Genomic DNA, 27,671 nt, shown 5'->3' with positions numbered 1-27,671 from the left:
AAACGTAGAGTACTACAAATCCAACAGCTGTGCGCAAGCGCTCGGCTCATACTTACCAATGCAGCCAACTTCACCTCATTGTAATTTCTTATGTATAATTTTGATATATGACATATTATAGCACTCTAGCACTAAATTTAGAAATAGGAGCATTAAACAAAGAAAATAATAATGACTGATTTAAGTTATTGAAGAATTTTTAAGTTTGACCAGAGTCAATGAACACAAAAAAATACTCTTTCATGAACTGTTTCATAATTATTAATCCTTGTTAATTTTTTAATCAAATGTGACTGAAGCACTTAAGTACTATTAAGGTGCCATTTAATTTGTTTAGCTAAAACAATAAAATGACAAGAGAGTAGTAAATGATTTTCTACTTTGAAATTATACATGTTGCAAATACTGCTAAGTCGTCGGTTGTAGCGACGTTGTGTTATGATGGATAAGTTGGACGAAAAAATATGTAATTTTATTGATAGATTTGATAATTTTACCAAAAACCCTGAAGAATTCTTGGAGTAAGTGGAATTCAATATTTATTATTAATGAATGTTTCGTAATGCATGTAATGGTTTTAGGTTATATTTGTATTTGAGGTTATGAAAGGTATCACATGGTAGGTTATAAATAAATTGAACTTTATGAAAAAAAATTTTTTGCCTATAAAGAGATTTATTAATCTTCTCCTTAGACTGATTAAAATTAGACGCGATTTAGTTGATTAAATTTAATCTTAACATATTTGGTTAATAACTATAATAAAATGTAAGGTGGAGTTGTTTATATTTTGCTAATTATAAACAACTTTTTAAATGACCTCAGACAAATAATTACATTTTTACCTTAAGGATGAAGAATTGATAGTTGAAAACTATGTATTATTTTATTCTCAATAAAAACTGAAGTTGAATCCAGCTGTTTAATGCTTTGTGTGCTGACCAATTTATCAATTACCTGAAATTCTGACTTGCTTCATGGATTTAATTTTTTTTTTTTTTTTTGTCTTCAGTCATTTGACTGGTTTGATGCAGCTCTCCAAGATTCCCTATCTAGTGCTAGTCGTTTCATTTCAGTATACCCTCTACATCCTACATCCCCAACAATTTGTTTTACATACTCCAAACGTGGCCTGCCTACACAATTTTTCCCTTCTACCTGTCCTTCCAATATTAAAGCGACTATTCCAAGATGCCTTAATATGTGGCCTATAAGTCTGTCTCTTCTTTTAACTATATTTTTCCAAATGCTTCTTTCTTCATCTATTTGCCGCAATACCTCTTCATTTGTCACTTTATCCACCCATCTGATTTCTAACATTCTCCTATAGCACCACATTTCAAAAGCTTCTAATCTTTTCTTCTCAGATACTCCGATTGTCCAAGTTTCACTTCCATATAAAGCGACACTCCAAACATACACTTTCAAAAATCTTTTCCTGACATTTAAATTAATTTTTGATGTAAACAAATTATATTTCTTACTGAAGGCTCGTTTAGCTTGTGCTATTCGGCATTTTATATCGCTCCTGCTTCGTCCATCTTTAGTAATTTTACTTCCCAAATAACAAAATTCTTCTACCTCCATAATCTTTTCTCCTCCTATTTTCACATTCAGCGGTCCATCTTTGTTATTTCTACTACATTTCATTACTTTTGTTTTGTTCTTGTTTATTTTCATGCGATAGTTCTTGCGTAGGACTTCATCTATGCCGTTCATTGTTTCTTCTAAATCCTTTTTACTCTCGGCTAGAATTACTATATCATCAGCAAATCGTAGCATCTTTATCTTTTCACCTTGTACTGTTACTCCGAATCTAAATTGTTCTTTAACATCATTAACTGCTAGTTCCATGTAAAGATTAAAAAGTAACGGAAATAGGGAACATCCTTGTCGGACTCCCTTTCTTATTAGGGCTTCTTTCTTATGTTCTTCAATTGTTATTGTTGCTGTTTGGTTCCTGTACATGTTAGCAATTGTTCTTCTATCTCTGTATTTGAACCCTAATTGTTTTAAAATGCTGAACATTTTATTCCAGTCTACGTTATCGAAAGCCTTTTCTAGGTCTATAAACGCCAAGTATGTTGGTTTGTTTTTCTTTAATCTTCCTTCTACTATTAATCTGAGGCCTAAAATTGCTTCCCTTGTCCCTATACTTTTCCTGAAACCAAATTGGTCTTCTCCTAACACTTCTTCCACTCTCCTCTCAATTCTTCTGTATAAAATTCTAGTTAAGATTTTTGATGCATGACTAGTTAAACTAATTGTTCTGTATTCTTCACATTTATCTGCCCCTGCTTTCTTTGGTATCATGACTATAACACTTTTTTTGAAGTCTGATGGGAATTCCCCATTTTCATAAATATTACACACCAGTTTGTATAATCTATCAATCGCTTCCTCACCTGCACTGCGCAGTAATTCTACAGGTATTCCGTCTATTCCAGGAGCCTTTCTGCCATTTAAATCGTTTAATGCTCTCTTAAATTCAGATCTCAGTATTGTTTCTCCCATTTCATCCTCCTCAACTTCCTCTTCTTCCTCTATAACACCATTTTCTAATTCATTTCCTCCGTATAACTCTTCAATATATTCCACCCATCTATCGACTTTACCTTTCGTATTATATATTGGTGTACCATCTTTGTTTATTAGATTAGATCACATTATTAGATTTTAATTTATGTACCCCAAAATTTTCCTTAACTTTCCTGTATGCTCCGTCTATTTTACCAATGTTCATTTCTCTTTCCACTTCTGAACACTTTTCTTTAATCCACTCTTCTTTCACCAGTTTGCACTTCCTGTTTATAGCATTTCTTAATTTCCGATAGTTCCTTTTACTTTCTTCATCACTAGCATTCTTATATTTTCTACGTTCATCCATCAGCTGCAATATATCGTCTGAAACCCAAGGTTTTCTACCGGTTCTCTTTATTCCGCCTAAGTTTGCTTCTGCTGATTTAAGAATTTCCTTTTTAACATTCTCCCATTCTTCTTCTACATTTTCTACCTTATCTTTTTTACTCAGACCTCTTGCGATGTCCTCCTCAAAAATCTTCTTTACCTCCTCTTCCTCAAGCTTCTCTAAATTCCACCGATTCATCTGACACCTTTTCTTCAGGTTTTTAAACCCCAATCTACATTTCATTATCACCAAATTATGGTCGCTATCAATGTCTGCTCCAGGGTAAGTTTTGCAGTCAACGAGTTGATTTCTAAATCTTTGCTTAACCATGATATAATCTATCTGATACCTTCCAGTATCGCCTGGCTTTTTCCAAGTGTATATTCTTCTATTATGATTTTTAAATTGGGTGTTGGCAATTACTAAATTATACTTCGTGCAAAATTCTATAAGTCGGTCCCCTCTTTCATTCCTTTTCCCCAGCCCGTATTCACCCACTATATTTCCTTCCTTGCCTTTTCCAATGCTTGCATTCCAATCTCCAACTACGGATTTAATATAATTATTTAATTTCACCATAAATTGCTTAATAAATATTTCATTATGTAAGTTAATAGATTGGTAATTAGCTATATGTCAGTAAAATAATCACATTTTGTCTTAAACTTGCCCCACAGCCTCAGGTAAAAAATTTATAGCCACACTAACCAAGGTCAGTCATTTTTTTCCGTCTTGAACCCATTCAACCCAATCATGTTCCTATACATGACTTACCACATCCAACCTAACGTCTTCCAGATGTCATCAGGACTACCCAAAGGTATTCCATTGGATCTCCCAACTAAAATCCTGCAGCTACTCTTTCATTCTTAATTCATACAACACGTCCATTTTATGGCAATCTACAACTTTTTAATTATTTTTAACTTAAATCCAGATATATCCAGATATAAGTTGTTGATATAAATGGATTGACCCAGGTCAATCCATTTGAAATGTCGCAAAAAAACAAGCTGGTTGCTTGACCGATTCAAAAAAAATTGAAACTTACCTACCTGTTTCCTACATGTCTCAAGACCTTAAAACTATTTTCTTTAAATCTTTTATTTAAGCAGTTTACCTTTGGCGGTCATTTTTGTTATGATGCACACACCTATTTTTGTGATTGTAAGGGTTTACAGAAAACTATTTAAAAAATTTTGAAAACATCAACTTAAATATAAAAAAATGGTCTAAATATAAAAAAATGTAAAGTGCAACGAAGACAAGAAACCCCCTTGGAGCACTTATTTAGTGAGTCAAAATGATATGGCATTTAACAGGTTTTTCATGATTTTTGAAAGGTTGTAACTTTTTTATTAGTACAATACACAAGAAACCTTTTTTGTTGTAAACATCTACAAAAACACTGCAGATTGTGCAAATTTTAGATTTTTATGACCAGCCCCATCAGAGTTATTTGAAGCCAAAATTTGAATTTTTAAAAAAATTAGTTTTCAAAAATTCTTAAAAATTTAGAGATATTAGAGAAATTAAATATTTAGAGAAATTTAGAGATAGAGATAAAAAAATAACTCAAACTGTGTATGCCATCCCTGCCTCTTGAAAAAATTACCAAAATTGAAATTTCACTGTTTTTCATGTTCAACTTTATTGGTAATTTTCTCATAGAAAGAAAGGTAGGTAAATAAACCACTGGACAATTTTTTACCTTGAGAAAATATGAATAAATTGCTCCTTGTTTCATCCTTCCAGGACCAGTAGGTTTTTAGTTATGATTTTTCCGTAAACCCGTACAATCACAAAAATAAGTGTGCGCACTATAACAAAAATGACTGCCACAAGTAAACTGCGTAAATAAAAAATTAAAAAAAATAGTTTTAAGATCCTGAGACATGTAGGATACAAGTAGGTAAGTTTCATTTTTTTTTAATTGGTCAATCAACCATCCTTGGGTCAGTTAAAATGGATTGACCCACTCGGATTTGAATATAATCTATGTAGCTAAGTTGTGGTGCTTCCTCCATTGCCCAATGTATTCGTCAATTGCAGACTACCATAAGGAAATATAAACTTCATTTATTTCATTTTAAAAAATTTTAAAAATTTATAGAGCTTTGATGTGAATTAAAATGATCCTCAGTAGTATTGTTACAGTTTTGGTGGTGGACATCCCATTTATATGTAGTCAAATTATACATTTGATTTTTGTATTTGTTTTCATCAAATAATAATGCTTTTGTTATGTTAATACTATTCAATGCGATAAGTTCATGATGCAGATGCTATGTGTGAGCAATATGCTTGTATAACATCTGCATGTTATGGTTAATATCCTTGTGTGCCCTCTTTCAATGAAGTAGCTTACAAAGGGTGATTCTATTGTGCACAGGGCTCCAGTATATTTAGTGTAGTCACTGTGGCTTATTTATATATTGCTACGCTATTCTTTGGTCAATATATAGTTTATATTTTGGCTTGCCATTTTTGTTGTTTAAAGGAAATAGTCATGTACACTCCCTGGAAATGTTGACAATTTTATAAGATGGATGTTTTACATTGTTGTCATTAGTTAAATTTTTTGGTGTTATGTTAACGAGAGTAATTAATTAAATGCGGTCCATAAGTGGGCTGGCAGCAGCCCTCCAAGTAGCTTTTTCTAATGATTTCTCCTTCATTTCCTTATAGCTTCCATAGGTAATATCTTTCATAAGTTATTTTAAATTTATTAATATTGATCACCCTCAAGATCTCCTTCCTTCATCATAGCCTTCCATTATTATTTTTACTGCACTCTTTTCATTTTAAAATTTTACCCCATCTGGGAGATACAAATGAGCTTGTCTTAACTTTAGGATGTTTTATTGAAGACCACTTTGTTCATGAACTGCTGTTACTCAAGATATCTAATATAGCTTTAATGTAGTGGATCTTCCTCTAAAAATGACAATATGCACTATTTGAAGTAATAGTGGTAGTCTGAAACAATGCAAATTATTCATTGACATGGAAATTGTGTCTATTTTGCACCAGGCAAATTGCAAAATGTTGTAGTGAATGTGATATTAACAATAATTAGAAACATATAATTACTGGTAAACATTTTGTTGTTTTATATTATTAACTTTTTTGCCTTATTTGTAATCAAATTTTTTTCTATAGGGTGCAAGATAATGTTGAAAATGTTAAAGAGTTTGTTAAAAGTTTATATGATTTCACGAAAACAATAGAACATAATAAAAGCAATGAAACTGCATTACCAGAATTAATAATTGATAATTTTGATGAAGAACAAATATGGCAAGAGATAGAATTACAAAATAATGATAATATTAATAAGTTCACTTCAGAAGTTTCATGGTTATCTGGTAAAAAAGATAAATTATTCTTTCCAGTAAGGTTAAAAAAAGAGATTGATGCCGGTGAATGTAAAAGCTCAGTAATTAAAAAAAAAATAATGAAAATGGAAACACATAATGATGTAGATGGAGAAATAGATGAAGATGATGATGATGATGATGATGATGAAAATAATGACTTAGATAAAAACTTGTTGACTGATGATGAATCTGCGGAGGATGTACTGTTAAATAGACACAAGAAAGGTAAATTGATTTTGAAATACATATGTTTTTTAGTTTTATTATTCCTGTATTCTGTTAATTACGATCAGTCTGTTGTAATTAATCAGTTATAATATATAATTCTGTATATATTATAATATAATTTGATATTTTTGTACATAGATTTTTTGATCATATATTTATAGTTTTCATTAATAAAGTTCATAGCTATATTCATCAAGAGAGAGTTGTACGGAATGTAATTCTCTCATTAGGTATCTACAAACAGTAAGTATATGTGGTTTTGAAAGTGTCTCCTTTATATTATTCTTTTTTATGGTGTAGTTATCAGCTCTCTGTTTTAAAACTGGATGTAACACTTTTCATATGTGAAATTCTGATAATTTGGATCAACCTAATTATATTTGATATTTGATATATATATATTCAATGGGAATCTGACTCTAGCTTGATAAAAAAAAATTATCTTGATTATTACAAATAAATCATCAATTTTTGAAACAGATGCTTTTTATCTTCATTTCTTTTAAAAATTTATTTTTAATTATCTGTTTTTTCCACATTCTTTTTCTCTTTACTTCCTTTCCTTCACTGCTATTTCCAATTTGAAGATTAAAGTTACATATACAATACATGATTATTAATAATTATTGTTATTGACAATTTTTATATAAAAAGATTTTTTTAATTTTCTAAAATTTAATACATTTATTTTAGTGTTGAATTATCTGAAAATGACATATATCATTAAAATTTATTTTAGATAAATATTTCTGTAAGTAAATCACTTGCATTTTCTAGTGGTTCATTATATACATAACGGCTTTGCTAGTGCTGTATGATTTCTCATTGTGATCAGAGAGTGTTTAGCCAGTCAGGGCTTGCTTCGTTCACCCTTTCTGTCTAGCCAGGGATTCTGCCCCTTGTATTCATTAAATTCATGCTTGTGAGAATAATAGTGATAAATAAACATTAAATCTGTTCAATTTATAAAAAGTATCAGCATGTTGTAATTTCTTCTGAGCAACTGTTGGTCAGTACAGGATCCAAAACTTTGAGTAATTGAAGAATGTGGATTTCAAAATAGTTGGCCTCCATCTTAAAAATAGTAGCTGGTTACCCATACTTCATATGGTTAAAATGTAGTTTGTCCAGTTCTTATTATTACCTGACAAAGACCATTAGGAGATGATCTTACTTCATTTCTCTTTCTTTTTTTTTTTTGAGTTTAACAAATTTACAAACGTTCATCAATTTATTTTCAATAGTTTTTGCTGGGCGTTGATTATGAATATATCAGGACATGTTGTTTTATAATATATATATATATATATATATTGATCCACCCACATACTGGCACAGATCAGTTTGGATGATAATTTTTGATTGTAGTCCTACCATATTTAGGGTAATTGGTGGAAGAATTGAAAAAAATAAATAAATGGCTTCAGAAAGAACTGCTTATCATAAATGCATATCCAATCCTGTTGTATTTGTTTACATGCCCATTTATGTTGCAGATCACTGACAGCACAGCCAGTCAACCGACTCACCAATTCCAAACAGTTAAAAAATAATAATTTTAGTAAGAATACATCAATCTTGACTTATTTTTAATAGGTATCTCATAATACAGAAAATTAACATGGAATTTTTCCATGTTATGTTATGTTGACCTTGATTTATACAAATTGTCTTCATTCCTTGTTGAACTAATTAATGTGACATCTGTGAATTAATAAAAAAAATTGTTCCTTGTAATCCAACTAACTTATTTTGTGCATTAGGATATTTTGTTATTCAATGAAGTTTCCCACGGAGCAATTGTTTCTATGTTAAACACAATTCTACTGAAAAGTTTGGTTTAAAATAAAAGACATTTTCGCTTCACCAGGCATAATTCATTTTACATTTCTGTCTTATCAAATATTTTTGTGTAAAAGAAAAAATATAAAATTCTTTTATTTGACAAAAGTCATTAAAATATAAAATGTTTAAAATTTCAAGTAGTTCTGGTTTGGGTGTTTTCTGATGGTCATTTTGCAATTTTTACACAGTAAATAAGATCAAGAATATGATTTTCAATGAGATATTCTACCTTCTTTTCATAAAAGTTGAAAAATTACACAATATTCATATCTGAATTATAGAACAAATTTGTTACCAAAAAAAATAGAGTTAATACTTAATATGGTGACATAATGGGTAAATCATGATATTGCTTGCATACCTCTTTAAACTGACCAGTTTCTTAAGTTATTTGGTGCTACTTGAATTTCCATTAACAGGATTTTGATGTGACATTAAGCTTTTACTTAGTGTCCCTCTTTTTGCCATTTGAATAATCTCAGCAATTACTTTCCTGTTTTTGTATAACCTGTATTTCAGGTCAGTAAAAGATATTGTGATTTTCAACAAAAACAAAATCATCTGTAATCAATTTTATACTTCAAACATTTTCAGAAATGGCATAGTTATACTATCAAGCATTGAATGTTGGTAATAAATTACAGTTTCTAAATGCCTAGTGGTAATTCAGTTGGGTACTATTAAGAACTTTCATTTACATGTAGGTAAATCAGAGTGAAGCTATTTTAACAATACAGTCTCATATGCTGTCTTCTACTCAGCATGTTTTGTTTTGGTTTTGATTTCAACTAATGCTTGTTAGTCAAACCTAGAGTCTTACATAAATAAATTTTACGGTCACAGTGTCAGTTTAATAAGGGAAGCAGCTACTCGCAGGTCCCACTTACCACTTAATAACTATACTCAAAAATTAATAGATATATTAGCTAGTTGCTAATTATCCTAGTAATAGACATAAAAGATAGTACTTATACTAAATCTAGGTCTGCCAGATAATAGAGATTTATCTAGCAAAGCTTTACCATTACTTTGAATAAATTTTACAAATTATGTAAATTGCCTAAAAATTCTTCAAGCATTGATTTTACTTTTTTCTTTTTTGTACTTTCAGAGAATAAAATAAAACAGAAGCCATCAATTGTGGATGATAAGTTTTTTAAATTATCTGAAATGGAAGAATTTTTACTCGCAGAGGAAAAGCGGGAGGGAAAGAATATTGATGAAAGTGATTTTGGTATAGATATGTTTGAAGATATACCTTCTTCTGATAATGAAGAAGAGGTAAGCTTATTATCAATTTTGCATATTTATTCAGATCCAGTAATTATCAGCGGTATAATGTTTACAGCTTAGAATTATGTAGACTTTAATTTTGGTTTAATTCTTATTGGTGTAAGTCATATTTACATTTTTTTTTTTTAATATTTCATTCTACAAAAATAAAGATCTACCTTTTATTCAGGGGTGGTAGTAGCTAAAATTAGTGGGGGTGCTACTCCAGAAAGTTTTTCTGGGCCTTTTCAAGGCCATGGTTAAATTTTTCTATATAATAAAAGAACTTAAAAAAAAAATGAATCAAATAGAATAGCTGGAAGCAGAATAATAATCTAATTCTACACTTTATCACATTCAAGAATAAGGTACATGGTTTTTAAGCACAGTGTGCTTAAAAACCATACTCTGTTTAATCGAATAAATAATAAAATGTCAATACAGATAATGTCTTTAGTATTATTAGATAACTTAATAAAATGTCTGCTTAAAAATACTATAGTCCAATGGTGCTTAATATAAATTTCTATGTACACAGAAACAAATACATAATTAATTTTTACTAATTACCTTCCCTTTCACCCTTCCAGCATGTTTTTGAACAGATTTGACTATCAAAGAGCCTTGCTTTCCACCATCTTCTGATCACTACTGAAAAAACAACTAAATCACTTTCATATTCCTTTCGCCGACTAAACTAGAATAGGGAACGAACAAGGAACATTTCATACCCACAAAATAAAAAAAAATTCCTCCACCAGCACACTAGGGTCAGCACTGCAGGAGCAACAGTTCTCCCTCTCTCTTGCAGCTTCCTTTGTGCACATGCACACAACAGCAAAACACCACACCGCTGGAACTGTGAAGCGTACAGTTCTATACAAAAAGTTTTGTATCTTTTTCATAAACTGGGGGATGGCTACTGACATTAAGCTTAAGGATTTTATATTGTATAAGTATAAAGGAAGAATTAAAGAAACAAAAATCATTATATTAAATGTTATCAATAATATCAAGTGGAAATAGAGGGTGTTGTAGTTCCACAGTGCCTATGCGTGAGCCGCCACTGCTGTTATTATAAAAATGTAACTTCATATTGTTACATTTTCTATTTAGTTCTAATCAATAATGCATATGATTATAAATAAAGTTATTTACAATAACTAAGAAACAATAAGTAGTGTAACTGAAAAGAAATTTTTGGTATTGAAGTAACAGATCAATAATGATATTTAGATAATGGTAATCATTTTTTTTTTTTGACCAGACTAAATGAAATAAAAGAATCCTGAATGGATTGATTCATTCTTAGGAGAGAAATCCAATTTGAAAGTAAAGTCAGAATAGAACAAAAGTATTAGCAAACTAACATCTAGTTAAACAAGATATTCTGTCTTGTGTTAGTATATGTGTAAACAAACATTTCAGTTTGTTTACACATACACATGTGTGTATGTATGTAGAAATACACACACACATATATAACAGAATATGAAGAATTAAATTATTTGGTTAATAAAATTAAAAAGAATCAATCTGTCAAGTAAGGATAATTAATGTCCAGTAGCACATAGTAGACCCACCGGGTTGGTCTAGTGGTTAACGCGTCTTTCCAAATCAGCTGATTTGGAAGTCGAGAGTTAAAGCGTTCAAGTCCTAGTAAAGCCAGTCATTTTTACACGGATTTGAATACTAGATCTTGGATACCGGTGTTCTTTGGTGGTTGGGTTTCAATTAACCACACATCTCAGGAATGGTCGAACTGAGAATGTACAAGACTACACTTCATTTACACTCATACATATCATCCTCATTCATCCTAGAAGAATTATCTAAACGGTAGTTACCGGAGGCTAAACAGGAAAAAAAAAGAAGTAGCACGTAGTAGAACATAACTTAAGTTTTAATTCGGAACTGAATTTTGCTAATTCATCAAAATTTAATCTAATTAAATTAAAGATTTAGAAATAGATTCTGTAAAGTATTAGTAATTATTAATACCTCACTTTCAAATTACGTTGTAATAATTCTTTCAGAAGATCTCTTCAGAACTAATTATGCAGTTCTTTATTAGTACAGTTAACATTGGGACTGTTGATAAGGTCTTATAAAACTAAAACATATTAAAAGGTAAAACATGCCCTTAAAATGAATTTTATCTGTGTTGTTTACTATTTTTGGATCACAAATTTCACTTTATACTGACATGAGGTTTTTATGTGTTACATATAGAATTTGCATATTCTGGTTAATGTCTTTGTAATGTGTTTAATTTTTTTAATGAAGAGTTTCAAGACTTTTTATTATTAAAAATAATTTGAAGATTAACTTGAGTGATAAATCACTGGTAATTTTTTTTACTTATTAAAGTTTTATTAAAATACCTTCTGAAATTTTGATTTAGGAAGAAGAGCAGGTACGATACAAATATAAAGATTTTTTTGCTGATCCTTCAGCTGAACAAAAACATCTGCTGGAGTCTGATGTAATGGATGTTAATGATGATAAAAAGGATCTGACAGACAGCGATAACATGAATGACAATGTTAGTGATGGTGATGTTGATGCAAAGAATAACAGTGATGATGATTTTCATTTACATATAGAAGATGACAGTGAAACTAATGGTAATATGGAATCCAATAAACAAGTTAGGTATGTATTATATTTTACTTTATGGTAATATATGAGGTCTGTAAATAAAGTAATGAGACAGTTTGTTTTTGGCAGCCAAAGTGGCAACACTGTAAAGTTACTAGTAAATGTATGGTTATATAAACAGCTGATGTATATTAGGTATTAATATTTTTAGTCTATTGTTGCCACTTGAGATGTAAACAAACTTTTCATGAAACGAAGTTTTGTTGTGCATTACAAAAATAAGTGATACTAATGAGCAAGGTTGTGCAATCAAGTTTTGTGTTCAACTCTGTGAGAATGTTGCTGAAATTTTTTCAAAATTGAAAAGGGCATATGAAGATGACGCTCTATCATGAGCCCAAGTTTTTAGGTGGTTTAAAGCATTTGGAGATGGCTGGGAATCAGTTGCAGACAATCCATCTCTGGAAAACCATTAACATCAAAAGGTGACAACAATGTTGAGCAAATCAAAGGCTTGATACAGTATGACCAGCGATTAACTGTCAGAATGATTGCAGAATAATTGAATTTGAACCACACCACAATCCATCAAATTTTGACAAACAAATTGGACATGAAAAATGTTTGTGCAAAATTGGCCCCTAAAAACCTCTCTGTTGAACAGTAAAGCAATAGGGTGAAAGTGTGCTCCAATCTTTTAAGATCAATTGAAACTGATCCTGATTTTCTAAAAAATGTTATTACTGGTGATGAATCTTGGATATTTAAGTATAACGCAGAAAAAAAATGCCAGAGCAAGAAGTAACAAACTTCAAACTCACCACATCCCAAAAAAGCAAAAATTAGCAAATCAAAAATCAAAAACATGCTATTTTTTCTTTGATAGTAATGGCATTGTCCATAAGGAGTTTTTGCCTACAGAACAGACTGTAAATCAATATGTTTACCGAGAAATTCTTGAAAGACTGCAGAAAAGAGTTGCCTGCATGAGACCAGCCATCAAAGACAACTGGATGCTGCATCATGACAACACACCATGTCACACTGCACTCTCAATTAATGAGTTTTTGGCAAAGAAAAATATTTCTGTAGTTCCTCAACCACCTTATTCACCTAACTTGAGTTCTTTCAACTTTTTCCTGTTCCCGACTTTAAAAAACACCTCAAAGAATACCATTTTGGAACTGTAGAAAATAAAAAAAATATATATAACCAACCATCTAAAGGATATTCCGGTTTCTGAGTTCCAACACTTATGTAGATGGGAAAATCATTTGTAGCATTATGTGGCTTACCAAGGGAACTATTTTGAAGCTGATAGAGTCTATGTATAACTGGATTGTAAAAAATGTTTTTCTGAACTAGTCTCATTACTTACTACTACAGAGATTTAGTAATTGGTTTAAAGTTCCTTACTTTGTTGTTCATGAAAACGTTAATGAAGACATTGCCTTAATATTTAATTTCCCTTATTCTCTTTCTATCTCTACATCTTTCTAAAAGGTGTCTGCATTTTCTAGTCATTCCAAATACTCGCACCACCCTCCAGTCTAAGCTTTTGTCTACCTAATTATTATTCCATCATGCATTTTAATGCTTGACCACTTAAACCTTTTGTTTTTCATTATTAACATTTAATTTGCCTCTGTAGATAATTCATACCTTTCAAAATCATTACTTTTTTTTAACTCATTCTCATTTTTCAGGCCAAATACTCACATATTTCCTTGTTTCTGAAAATATTTTTTTTCCTTGTTGTTGGCCAATATAGTTGGATTTCACTAGACTTTCTATTTATTGTAGCATAAAACATGCACAATTTATAATTTAATAATTATAACATTTAATGTAACTAGTATTTGCTCTTCCTTGCATTGTTCTAATTTATTATGTTGTTAGTGTTTAAGGTCAAAGACATACAATTATATATGAAGTGAAGTGTAAGACAGTTTTGAATTTTATGTTTATTTGTTTTGAAAGTGGAAACTAATGATAATTGTGATTTGTAAAACTAATAGTCTTATTATTGTTTTGGTGTTTACGACTAATAAAATTGTTTGTGCAACTTGACAATTTTTTTTTAAATTCTGAATTATATTTTGGTGTTAAGAAATATTATACAATTATTGGTCATTAATTTTTAGATTTATGACAAATGTAGATGACGGATTTTCATTGAATAGTTCCACTATGTTATATTTTATATCACAGGCTGACATCATTTAATTAGTTATAGAGAACACATGTTTAACAGATGTCTACAATATTTTTCATATTGACTGAAAATGTTTGTATCTTTTAAAAAAATTTCACAGATCATTTTAGTTTAAAGTGCATTTCATTTTTGTTGGAAATGTGATACTTATGACTAAATATGACAAAATCTTTTACTAGATAGTTATTTGTTACTATCTTTCTCAGACAAAATAAAAGGGACACCAGTGGGTGGTAAGTTTCAATCGCCAAACCATTGTTGCTGATAGGCTGAAAAACGTTTCCCTCTATTTTTTTTTACGATCTTGGAAGGATCCAAGATACTGGAAGGGTGCACAGTACTGCACCCTCTTCCTTGACTAGTATGGGAACTGCTCAGTGCTTACACTACAGCTGATGTAACATTTTTTCTAGTTTCAGCTTCTGTGCCGTAATTAAGGTAGTTAACTTATTGCTGTTGATATCCTGCCAGAACTTCCTTCTGCTTAGATCCATACCATATACTCTCACTCTCATTTTTACTTTATAATTAACTTTTGTTGTATTATTCAGTATGATAAATTGTAAAAAAGAGAAAAAATTAGCAATATTTACCATTCTCCAGACCTACAACATTGTATCGTAGGACCTTTTTATTATATCTTGTTTTCACTGTTAGTCATAAATGTGAAAATTTTTTTATAATTCTCATTTATGTTAGTTAATTTGATTAATTAACTTTAATACATTTTTTCTAACGGTATGCCACATTATTGTATTCTTTTTATGTATTATGATTTTGTGCAAAACCATTTTGAAATTTTCAAAACTTGTCAAATAAACATTTTTAATTCCATGAAGTAGTAAAATGTTTTGTTTGTATGTTTATTTAATTTGTAAAATTATAAATCAAAAGGTTTTCAACACGAAACTCCTAAATCTTTTATTTTCAGTTACTGTGAAAATTGTAAATATTGGTTTTGAAAAGTTAATTTCCTGGTAAGAAATCCTGTTTTATTTTCCAAAAAAAATGTGCTACACAGTACTAAATAAAAACTTGTACTAAATGCAGTCTAAAATTACACATTTAGAAAAAGCAGATTTTTTCCAGATACCTTATAAAAAGATTGAAATACGATTACAGAAAAAAAAAATAGTTTTTAAAAAAAATTACTTCTCTATGTCTAGAAAATATAGTAGAATTTATCGATTTGAAGTAATTTTTGTTTGAATTAAAGATTAATGTTTGTAATGAAAATTAAATTTTATAATGTACATTTCCTAACAAAAAGAAATTATAGGGAGGATAAATGTGAGCTGTACGAAGAATGTTCTATGGTTTCTCAGTTACTTTAATCCAATTTATTCCAATTGCTATACAGCTGTGTGAGACCTGGCATTGTTATGAAGGAAAATCACATCTCTTGATTGGCTGAAGGCATTTTTTGCCCCTGTTGGCAGCTTTCACTTTGTCCAAGAGCTGGCAGTAGTGCACAGTATTCAAGGTGCAATGTTCATAAAGAAAATCAAGTCAAATGCCTTTTCAGTTTCAAGAGAAAATTACGAGGATTTTTTCATGATTTTCTAGTAAATAGCTATCATTACCTATGAGTGTAATCGTGCGTGAATTTTATTTACAGATATTGAATGTGATATTTATTATCAGCAAATTAAATGTAATAATTCATTGATTCTATGGGGTGTGTGGCATATTGTTGTTATGTGTCACAGTTGATTAAAAAAAATCTTGTTCCTGTGTAATGAACTTCTTGTAAAATTTTTTGTTTAAATGTTTGATCATAAAAGTCATGTAGTTATTGGTAGCTTTTAGTTGATCACTCATCTATAAGTAACATCAACCAAACATAGAAATGAGAAAAAGCCAAAATAAAAGGTTGGTAGAAAGGAAGTATAGGTACTATGGCAGGGGTAGATTTGTAATATAACATCCTATTTTCTTCTCTCTCTTAAAGGAAAAATTATATTAAATTTAAAAATACTCTGCATATATATACAGTTATGTGTATTTGTACATACATATACATGTATGTATAACCCAGTATAATTTTTATTGAACCACTGCCGTTAGTCTAGTCTAGGATTGGTGAACTCATCACTGCAAATCAGCTGATTTCAAAGTCGAGAGTTCTAAGGTTCAAATCCTAGTAAAGGCAGTTACTTTTATATGGATTTGAATACTAGCTTGTGTATACTGGTGTTCCTTGGTGGTTGCATTCCAATTAACCACACATCTCAGGAATGGTTGACCTGAGACTGTACAAGATTATGCTTCATTTACATTCATACATATCATCCTCTGAAGTAATACCTTATAGTGGTTTTGAAGGCTAAACAGAATCAATTTTTATTAACATATATTTTCACATTAATCAATATTTTTCAGATTAATTTTTAATATCTAATTAGAGTATATTGAGATTTATGTACAGATTGTTATAGAAAGTATTACTGTTATTTATACAGTTTTGTAAATTTTACAGATTTAATTTATCTGATGATGATGATGATGGAGAAGAAGAAGATGACTTTAATAACAGGAATGAAATGGATAGTAATGAAAGTAATGTAGAAAATGCAAAAAGTAGAAAAGGAACATTGAATGAACTGAAGTCAACGTTTGAAAAACGGAAAGAGCGTTTATCAAAGCATATAGAAAAGTTAGAACAGAAAGCTTTGTCTGAAAAACCATGGCAGATGAAAGGAGAGATAAGTGCCACAGCTCGTCCAGAAAACTCTCTTCTAGAAGAAGTATTAGAATTTGATGTAACTTCTCGTCCAGGTAAATTATTATCTTCCTTATTAGTATATGTTTTATGTTTGACGTGTTTTAAACAGGTTTTACATAACGGCACATTTTATACAGGTTTTCCATAACCTTTCCCAAAGTCTAGATAAAAGAAAGTTTAATGTCCATTTTATCTGAAATTACATATGTTTCTTTTTTTCTGCTTTTGCAGTGCCTAAACAATGGCAGACATTTGAATGGCATGAGGGTAAATGATTCATTGACTTAATGTAAGCTAATTCCATTCATGAAACAGTGAGCGCTGGAGGAGCAGTTAATTTCTAACAATAAAGTGCTGTGAAGAGATTGGTAGTTGCTAGAAATTCTAAAAAGTATTACGAAAACTGCAAGATGAATTCATTGAAGGATACTCAGAAAAATTCACAAGAAAGTAAAGCAATTATTGAAGGCAGCTGGGGTAAACACCATCAAAGCAATTTGCTTGTTATCATGAAGATTTTACAGAATTGGCCAAGCATGTTTGTTATCAAACTGTACACAGTTTTCTTGATTGAGTGGCTTAAAACACTTCCAAACATTACAAAATGCATGAAATCAATGTTAAACATTGAGAAATAGGTATGATTTTATGATTACCTCCAAACCTGGAACAAAGAGAGGCTTTCATATGGTCATATGATGAATTTTTTATGTAGCCAATTTAAGACCAATTTTTAAGTGATTGGCTCTGCCCAGTCTGATAACATTTTGGTTGATGATGTTACCAAGATTTTTCAAGAAGCTGGATTGCATCAGAATATTCATTTGTTTCAAAGCAAGGAGAATAATGTTTTTATCATGCGAAAGAAAAACCATGGGATGATGAACGATATATTTTATAAGAAAATCTACTTACATTTTTTTTAAATATAAATAATTGGATCAATCCAGAAGATATTTGTTCACTTAGCAAATTTTTTCCACAACAAAATTCCACTACCTCCAGGAACTGTTGTGGAACAGAAATATTAACTTTTTTGAAAAATTATGCAAGGCTTCATTGTAGGTTTTCCAATCTGAATATATCTGAGCTGTTCTTAAGGGTACGTGAATCTTTGATAATCCAGAATATGACTTTTGATATTCTGAAAATTTATTGATGCAACATTTCAATATATGAAGTGTACAAGGTTGATTAATTAAGTTTGAACATACTAGCTCCATTCTCATGGAAAAATTTGTTTTATTGCAAAATACCTGAACAAAGGTTCTAGACAACCTGTAATAAGCAACCCATTCAAATCTTTAAAAGTTGGAAGATATAATAATTTTAAAAAATTTGAGTGGCAGAGTGGTTGGTAATGTCCACAATGTTTCTATCAGGTCTAAGTTTGAATCCTATCAGACTTAACATTTTTCATAATTTACTGAATTTCAATTTCAGATTCTAGCTTTAAATTCATATTGTAAATTAATTGTCTTCACAAAAATAATTGAAGTAGTTTTCTAATAACAGAATTCTCAAACAATACTTGAAGAATTTTAGTGTCGGAAATTTTAATTATATCTTTTAAGTGCTCGTATTAATTACTTTTTCATTTTTATACTCGAAATCAGATTTTGTACTCAGATTCCCTTTTTCATATATTAATTCAGTTATAAACAAATAAAAAATATCACTTGCTGCTATTTTTTTTTTTAAATGTTTACATTAGCACTTTCATCAGATGTGCACTACTTCATCAGATGTATTAAACTTAAGAATTTAATAAAGAGAAGGGTGTTATTTCTTTTTAGTCAGATTTATTGGCTGAATCTGTAATTATATGAATTCTACTATTTGCAGAATCCATTCATCATATTCAAATTTCACTTGCTCATTTATAATATTAATATCTATGTTTTTTAATATGTATTTTTTCCAGACTGTGTTTTTTTAATTTATTATTACTTATCTGTAGTACTTTAATGTCCTACAAATTTGAAAACATATGTTTGTTGCATTGTTTGTGATCTGCAAGTATGATTTTTGTTGTAACTAATTTATATGAAATTTTAATGAAACTAGTAATAGCACTTACAGTATCTAACATAGTTTTTAACTATAAAGAAATTAAAAGAAATAAAATTTGATAAAAACAACATATTAGTTTCATGCAATATAAACAATATGTATACAAAAGATTTCAGTAAAAAGGACTTTAAGTATTATAAAAAAATTTTTACATAAAAATAAAATAAATATTTCTATAATAAATAAAATAACATGATTATTGGAACTCACCCTAAGCCGTCATTATTGTACATTTAATAATGAATTTTACTTACAAGAAGAAAATTTACCAATGGGATCCCTGTAAGTAATACTCTACTAGAAATATTTTTACAAAATATGGAAGAAATTATATTTAATGTTAAACATATTCCCTACATAAAACTTTTGATTAAAATATATAGATGTTGTTTTCATAATATTTAATAAACAAATAAATTCAGAACACATAATAATTCTTAATTAACTTAATGAGTTCCATAAAAATATAACTTATTCTGTAGAAATTGAAAATAACAACATTATAAATTTTCTTGATATAAATATTAAAACGAATGAAAATTAAAATTAAATGTTTACAGGAAACCAGTTTTACCAGTAACAATTAAATACTCATCATCCATTCATTCCATCAAAGAATTATCACATACAGTAATATGAAACAGCTTTACAATACATTGATGATAATAAAATATTAAAAAATGGATTAAATGTAATTAAACATATAGCAAATGAAAATGGATATAATAAAAACATTAACAAATAGATTAATACACAAATACAGCAGTGAAAAATACATTTTTTACTGTTACAGTTAATGATAATAAAAATGTTCTATCTATAACATGTATTAATAATAAATTTCACTTCTTCAAAAAATCTCATAAATTTTTATAAAATAGTTCCTAAAACTAATAATAATGAATCTGATAAAAAGATTTATAACTAGGTGTATATAGAATTAATTGTGGTAATAAGGATTATAATAAATTTTATGTTGGTATGACAAATAGAACATTTAAAGAAGAATTTAAGGAACTTACAAGCTTTTAAATATACTTGTAATAAATAAAAATCAAACTATGCAGATTATAACATAAACATAATTTTCAAATTTACAGGACATAAAAATATTAGAAATAAGTAATAATAAATTAAAAACACAGTCTCTTGAAAAAATACAAATAATAAAAAAGAATGATATATTTTAAATGAGCAAGTTATTACAAATAAAATTAAGTTTGAGTAGGATGGATTCAGAAAATCTTAGAATTTGTATAGTTATAAATTCATCCAGTAGATGATGAGTATATATTATTATCATTGAAAATTTTCTTCAAATTACCATTTAACAGTCTGACTTAGAAGAAATAACTTCTTTCGCTTTTTTAAATTCTTAAGTTTAATACATCTAATGAAGCGGTGTGCACCCTGAAAGCGCTAATGTGAACATTTAAAAGAATTAATTCTGTTAATATTAACAGCCTGTTCCTGTCTACCTCTGAAGTTCATATTATTTCTGAGTTTTGTAACTTTTACTAAATACAAACCTCCTTTAGTTTTTTGCTTTTATGTTTAATATTTTCTTTGGAGAACTTCTTAATTATTTTTAGTTTGTTGAAAGTATCTTCAAAGTTGATATTTTATCATTATTATTCTTGCTTTAAATTTTTTTTAACCAAATTTTTATTTTAGTAAGGAAAATTTTAAAAGCTTTGATTTTTTACCTGATTCTATTGAAAATTTAGTTTACTCTGATTTAGTCACAGCTTTTCTCAATGTTCTGAATGCATTTGGTACATTTTATGTTTTTCTCAAAACCTATGTACTCAAAAATAATTTTAGGTAAGCCAAAATCTTTCCAAACGTTTGTTTTTGGTATTATTATTATTATTCTATCTGTCAGTTACCTATGAGAATTTTAATTTTTGTGGTTCTTTTCACTTTCATTGACTTCATACATATAATTTTTTTTTTCTTATTTTACAGCACCAGTAATGACCGAAGAAACAACTGAAAGATTAGAAGATATAATAATACATAGAATAAAAGATAAGGCATGGGATGATGTTGAAAGAAAATTAAAACCTGTTGAAACTGTTAATGAATTTAAAAAACGACTTGTACTTGATCAAGAAAAAAGTAAATTATCTCTTGCACAAATATATGAACAGGTGAGACTCCTTTTAATTATGAAGTATTTTTTTTTGTGATAAAATTTTTTTATGAATTTTAGATCAAACCGATTGTTTGTTAAAAAAATTATATCTTTAATTTCTTTTAAATTTATTGGATTTATTAATTTCTATATTTGTTTAATGTCATTTGTTCCAAAGTGATATTAATTTTTAATTCTATTAAAAAATTTATTTTTTAATAACTAATTATAAGCAGCAGAGAACTAATTATATGCTAATTTTTAGAACTAATTATATGCTGCATTGTGGTGATATTTTGGACTAACTTGTATTTTTTTTTTTTTTTATTGTAGGAATATATTAAACAGCGAGATGCTGCAACTGCTGTTGGTTTAAAAACAGATGATAAAGAACCTGAAGAATTACCAGAACATAAGGAAATAAAGAATATGATGATTTCATTATTCTCTAAATTAAATTCACTCGCAAATTTCCACTATACACCTAAGCCAGTAAGTTTTGTTTCTTATCTTACTAGAAATTACTGCAGTAATATAGAACTACAGTTTGATATGTTTCAACAGAATAAAGTTTTATATCATATTCTATTGTGCAAGCTTTAAAGTATACATGGTAAATTAAGAGAAATAAAACATGTATAATTTTTGGTTTTTCATTACATAAGAAGTTATAAATAAATGTTTGAGATGAATAAGAAATAAAGAAGTGAACATGATATTAAATTGTGTGGTTATTGTTAGATATTAAAAATTAAACAAAAGATATTTATTTTAAAACTTGTCACTTTTTTATAATGGCTTAGCAAGATTTATGAGTAAAAATTCTATATTTCTGGAATTTGAGCTCAGATACAATTAATAGAATAAAAGAAGGGAAGGAAAGAAAAGTACATACTTATTGTTGAAAGAAAAATAGGTAGCAAATGAGTAGTAGTATTTGATTTTGCTGGTAAATAACATAATATTTTATTTCTTACCTTGTTTGTTTACTGAATTTATTAATTTAGTTTTTCTTCAATGAGATCTTGTTATTTATTTATTTTTGTTTTTTAATCTATTGTTAATAATTTTACTTTTTTTTATGTTAGGCTGCTCCTGATATAAAGATTGTCAGTAACATACCTGCTGTTAATATGGAAGAAGTTGCTCCAGTAACTACATCTGATGCTACCCTTCTTGCTCCTGAAGAAGTTGTTGGTTAGTTTTCAGTTAGTTATTATTCCTAGTTATTAACTAAAGATTATGATTGAAATATTGTTTTAATCCTCTGGAGGCATTTTTTTTTTTATTAATTATGGTTGAATGTGGAAATGTAGGATTGTGCCAGAAACACTGTAGTCAGATATGCAGCAACAAGTCAAAAAATATTTTCTTACATGAAAATGATTAAAAGATGTAAAAAATGTTGTTGACAAATAGTATACATGTATTATCATTATGTACAGAATTAAATATCTCCCTACCACTAGTAGTGCATCTCATATTCAGGAGTATAACCTGTTTATTATAATAAAGAATTAATGCTATTTTTGCCTGAAAAAAAAATGTTATTCTGTTACACGTGAGAAATATTACTTAAATAATTTAATCAGCTCAACTAGCCCTAATTATAAATGAGAAATTTGAAGGATTGAATAAAATTCATTTGTCATTAGTTACATGTGTTTTGATATAGCTGGAAGATATTTAATGATAGGTTTGAAGAAAAAGAAACAGAATATAAAAGAATCTGAAAAAGTGTAACACCCTGTTTGTATTTTGAGAATAAATATCAAACTAAGATTTAAGATTAAACTAAGACTAAGGATTGATTTAGTGATGTAGTGGGAGAAAAGAATAGAGAATTAATTAAGTGTGCAGGTAATAAAGTATTTATTGCAGGTTGTAAGGAAGAAGAATTACAAATAAAAAAAGGGAGTGGAATGAAAATAATTAGTGAAAAGACAAAATTTATGAAAATTTCAAAATGGTTAGATTTTAAGATTAACCTACAAATAAAAGGTAAACAAGTTGTACAAGTTGTTGTTGTTGTTAACTTGTACAAGTTAAGTTTTAATTATTAAGAAGAATTACATATAATGGATTATGTGCTGAGAAAATAAAGAACAGGATAGCACAGAAAAATTGGCATTCAATTTTCAAATTGGAAAAACATTGTATTATTCAAATTTTTATTAAAGTTTTATTTATGTTTGGTTTTTCAAGTTTTAAAATTATGAACTTTATTTTAATGGCACAGTTATATTGCACTTGAATTACTCTTAACACTTGAGTCTTCTTCAGGGATTTCCTCTGTTGGCTCAGTTCCCTGTGAGAATTAATAAGAATACACAGTTTTCCAAAGTTACTTTAGCACAATGATGTAGTTAGTCATCATCTTGTTAAGAAGAAAGGAATGTTTGCATGATGATCTCACAAAGAACCAATCAAACATGTATAACAACCCCAACCACCAACTCAAACTACATGAGAACTGCGTATAGACAACTTACATTTGCTGCACTTTTATTTTCATTCCCATAAGCTATATTTTTTCTAGTGATGTTTTCAATTACTTTGAATTGTTTCATTCTTACATTCTTGTTTGTATTTGTAGACATTTTACATTTACATTGTTTATAGTTATCTGTATATAATATTAGTTTGTTCAATGTTTTTTGTTTATACATTTTTATTTTAATTGATAATTAGGCAAGAAGAAGAAAGAGCTTATTGGAAAAGAAGAAAGAACTAAAACTGATAAGAAAAGAGAAAGGAGAAAGAAAAAGCACTGGCAGAAATTGAAAAGGAAAGAACAGGAAGCGAGACAATTTTTAAATGATCAGAAATCTAAAAAGTATACAGTAGAAAAAGCAACTAAAGATTTAAAGAAATTATCTAATAATAGAGCTGTACAGGTGAGCTATTACTTACATAATCCATTAAAATGAATTTTTTTTAAATTACTTGTTTTTTTACTTCCACAGTTATTCTTCAATATTCAGACTGTACTTAAACAGATTTCTGGTTTCTTTAGCTTAATTTTGTAAATGTTATATTATTTATTTTTCTACATATACTCAAAGTCAAAATTTGGTTTTTTAAGTTTACTAAATACAAATAGATACTTTTTTTAATTGTATTATTTTAATGCAGTATTGAATTAAATATAAATATATGTATATTCTGAAACTATGGTACTCTGCGAAGTGTTTTAATATTCAACTTGGTAGTAGAGATCTGATCTGGAATCTAATTTTCAACTTCTGTTGAATTCATACATGTGCCATATGATTTTGAGAATGTTTTTGTAACAATTTAATTTCTTAGTAATAATGCTCACGTCTTGCATTATCCATGTTTATATTAATTATATTAAAAGATCCTGTTGTGTATGGGGGTTAATTAATCCAACAATTTATGAACAGTGTAATAAATTTAAAAAATGAAAATGTATTAAATTATTCCTCCTCTATTAAATTATATCCTTTCTTCATAGAATTTGCTTACTTTAATAACATTAGGCTTGGGTAATATGTTATAAGATTAATTTACATGTTAGTTAAATTTTTTTTCACTAGTGTTAAATTTTTTTTTTTAATACCAAACTTGTGTGAATTCACAATTCATACCCATTTATAGGGAAGTTTTTATTATGTATATTACTTCTCTCCTCTCTTTGATCCATTACTATTTATAATAAAAATCTTAAAAATTTTTTAGTAAACTTAAACATAGTATTGTTAATACAAAGTTTCAAAACAAGTTTTTAATTATTGAAGAATAGTAACTAGAAAGTTTACTGAAATGTTGACCTTAAAATATGCTGAAAGAACAATCGTCAACAAAAATTTGATTGTGCCAAAAGTAAACAATAGTCCTGCAATTTGGAGACAGTGTTACTAATGATTTGAAAAATGGCTGACAGTTGGCATCATGAGGTCAGAATGCAATTCGATACTGAAGCAGTAATGTAAAAATGATGACTTCATTTGATAAATTTACCAAAAAGGGAGGATTATATTCTGTCCTTGTTTTTTGAATAGTGAAAGAGTGACATCCATTTAAATTCATCAGTGAATAAAGTTCTGTATAATGGTGCAAGATATTTGTTACTACAGAAAGTATACAAGTGGACTAGAAAGTTCTGGATGACATCAGTTTCTGTTACAAACTCTGTAGCCGGTCAGATACATCAAGTAGTGATGCCAGAGGCCATTGAAAAAATTAAAGTCTTGATGCAGTATAAGACTAAATAAAATGGCCACATTACCTAGTATGTCATGGTTCAGCTGACAATATATTTTTAGATATTCTGCAGTCCAGTAAAGTATGGAGAGTGCCATGTCAGCTGACTGCAGCATTGGAAGATTGTGATAAGGGTTGTGAGGAACTTGTGTAGACTTAATGATTGTTAATACAGAAATACACTTAATGGGTGCTAGAAAAAAGTGGCCCTGTAAGTGAAATGAGGTCTACTGCCACCAACAAGAAAATGAGCAAGGTACAGTGTCTAGCTCTCCTTTCTTTTTCCTGTTTAGCTTCCGGTAATTACCTTTCAGATAATACTTCAGAGGATGAATGAGGATATGTATGAATGTAAATGAAGTGTAGTCTTGTACAGTCTCAGTTCGACCATTCCTGAGATGTGTGGTTAATTGAAACCCAACCACCAAAGAACACCGGTATCCATGATCTAGTATTTAAATCCGTATAAAAATGACTGACTTTACTAGGACTGGAACACTGGAACTCTCGACATACAAAATCAGCTGATTTGGAAAGACGCGTTCATCACTAGACCAAGCGGTGGGTTTTACTGTGCCTAGCTCTCCATCATCAGAAACTTTCACGTGAATATTGGTGAATAGAATGTATTAGCCCTCTTTTGAAATGAACTAGGTATAAGTTAGTTGTAATACTGCATTCTAGGGAAGGCACTGTTGGTAGTGTGCAATATATGCAATCTCAAAAAAAAATGAACTCCAAACTGCAATAATCTTCAAATGATGTGGTGTTTTGTTACAATCATTAAAATGCCCATTTAGGTGTTGCAAACATCCAAGGTCTGTCTTTTGATTGTTTTTCTCATCTGTCGCATAATAGACCACTAAATACATCATCAGAAGGCAGTGGAGGCAAGTTTATTAGATCCAGCAGCTAGTGCATGAGTAGCTATACTGTCAGGCAAAAGGTTTTTACCAGAGATACATGTCCTAAAAGATAGTTTTTCAGAGATATAGGAAAGTGTTTCCATAGTATTTTTGGAAAATTTGAAATACCTGTAAAATATTTTGCATACACTTGTGTTCATAATGGATTGTATTTTTCTGATATACACATCAATGTGTATAAAAATTCATGTGTTTTTAAAAACAAAATTTCATTACTATAAACAATAATTAATTCTTAGCAGTAACTATACTAATAATTATTTGTCTTACTGCCTGATTCAAAAACAGCTCTGATGATATGTGTGTCCACATATCTCTCTTTTTGTGTCCACCTGCAATAAAATTTAATTTAGAGGAATATAATTAAAATTTATATCTATCTATGCTTATTGGTGTTTATGTTTTCTTCTTCCTTCGTTTTTAAAATTAATTAGCTTTTACATTGCATTTTTCCTATTTTAGCTTATCTTATCATATTGCGTAAGAAATTTGTATTAATTTGAGATATATTATTTAAAATTAATATTTAATGTATGGAATTATTAACTAAGGCAACACATCACATCATTTTGTTATTCTAAGGTACAGTTAAGTTTTTAAAAAGTAAACAATGAAATGTTTTACCAATATTTTCTAATTAAATGAAATGTATATGTATGATATGCATTTGAATAAATAATATGTGTAAATTGTACAATGTATACAAAAAAAAATCTGTATGGCATAAAGAGGTAACTGTTAGTGCAAAAAGTTAAATAAAATGAGTTGTATTGTGAATTTATTTTGATTGTGTTGGTACTTATAACTAGAGAAATATTACACACTTTTAATATTTTATTAAAAGAATTTTTATTAGTGATTTATAATTTATTTTTCATTGTTAACAAAAATTAATTCTTTGTTTTAGATTGATACATCATCGAATAAAAAGGCTATAAAAACATCTACAGCATTCTTCAGTCGACTTCAAGATGAAGTTAAAAGTAAAATTAGTGGACAGTTGAAGGATAAGAAAAAAGATAAACCTATAAACAATGCAAAAAAATTAAAATTATGATTTATAGGAATATGTTTTGTGAATTAGGTTAACCTAATTTATATTTCAGTTAACTGTAAATAAATCTATTTTTTTTA

At 28.8% G+C, this 27,671-nt stretch overlaps 1 protein-coding gene across 1 annotated transcript; it reads left to right on the top strand.

Moving 5' to 3' along the window:
- The first annotated feature begins 179 nt into the window (after window positions 1–179).
- On the top strand, window positions 180–27,671 carry LOC142321878 (U3 small nucleolar ribonucleoprotein MPP10). Its single transcript, XM_075360351.1, has 10 exons — window positions 180–521; window positions 6,071–6,513; window positions 9,473–9,642; window positions 12,038–12,288; window positions 16,929–17,227; window positions 21,216–21,400; window positions 21,718–21,876; window positions 22,473–22,581; window positions 24,076–24,281; window positions 27,445–27,671. The coding sequence occupies exons 1-10, from the start codon at window positions 439–441 to the stop codon at window positions 27,592–27,594; spliced, it is 2,055 nt and encodes a 684-aa protein (XP_075216466.1). The 5' UTR covers window positions 180–438; the 3' UTR covers window positions 27,595–27,671.

Source organism: Lycorma delicatula, chromosome 3 (genome assembly GCF_047948215.1).
Source record: "Lycorma delicatula isolate Av1 chromosome 3, ASM4794821v1, whole genome shotgun sequence".
Classification (NCBI taxonomy): Eukaryota; Metazoa; Arthropoda; class Insecta; order Hemiptera; family Fulgoridae; genus Lycorma; species Lycorma delicatula.
Note: the sequence above shows the minus strand (reverse complement) of the source record. Positions and strands in the feature narration are given on the sequence as shown.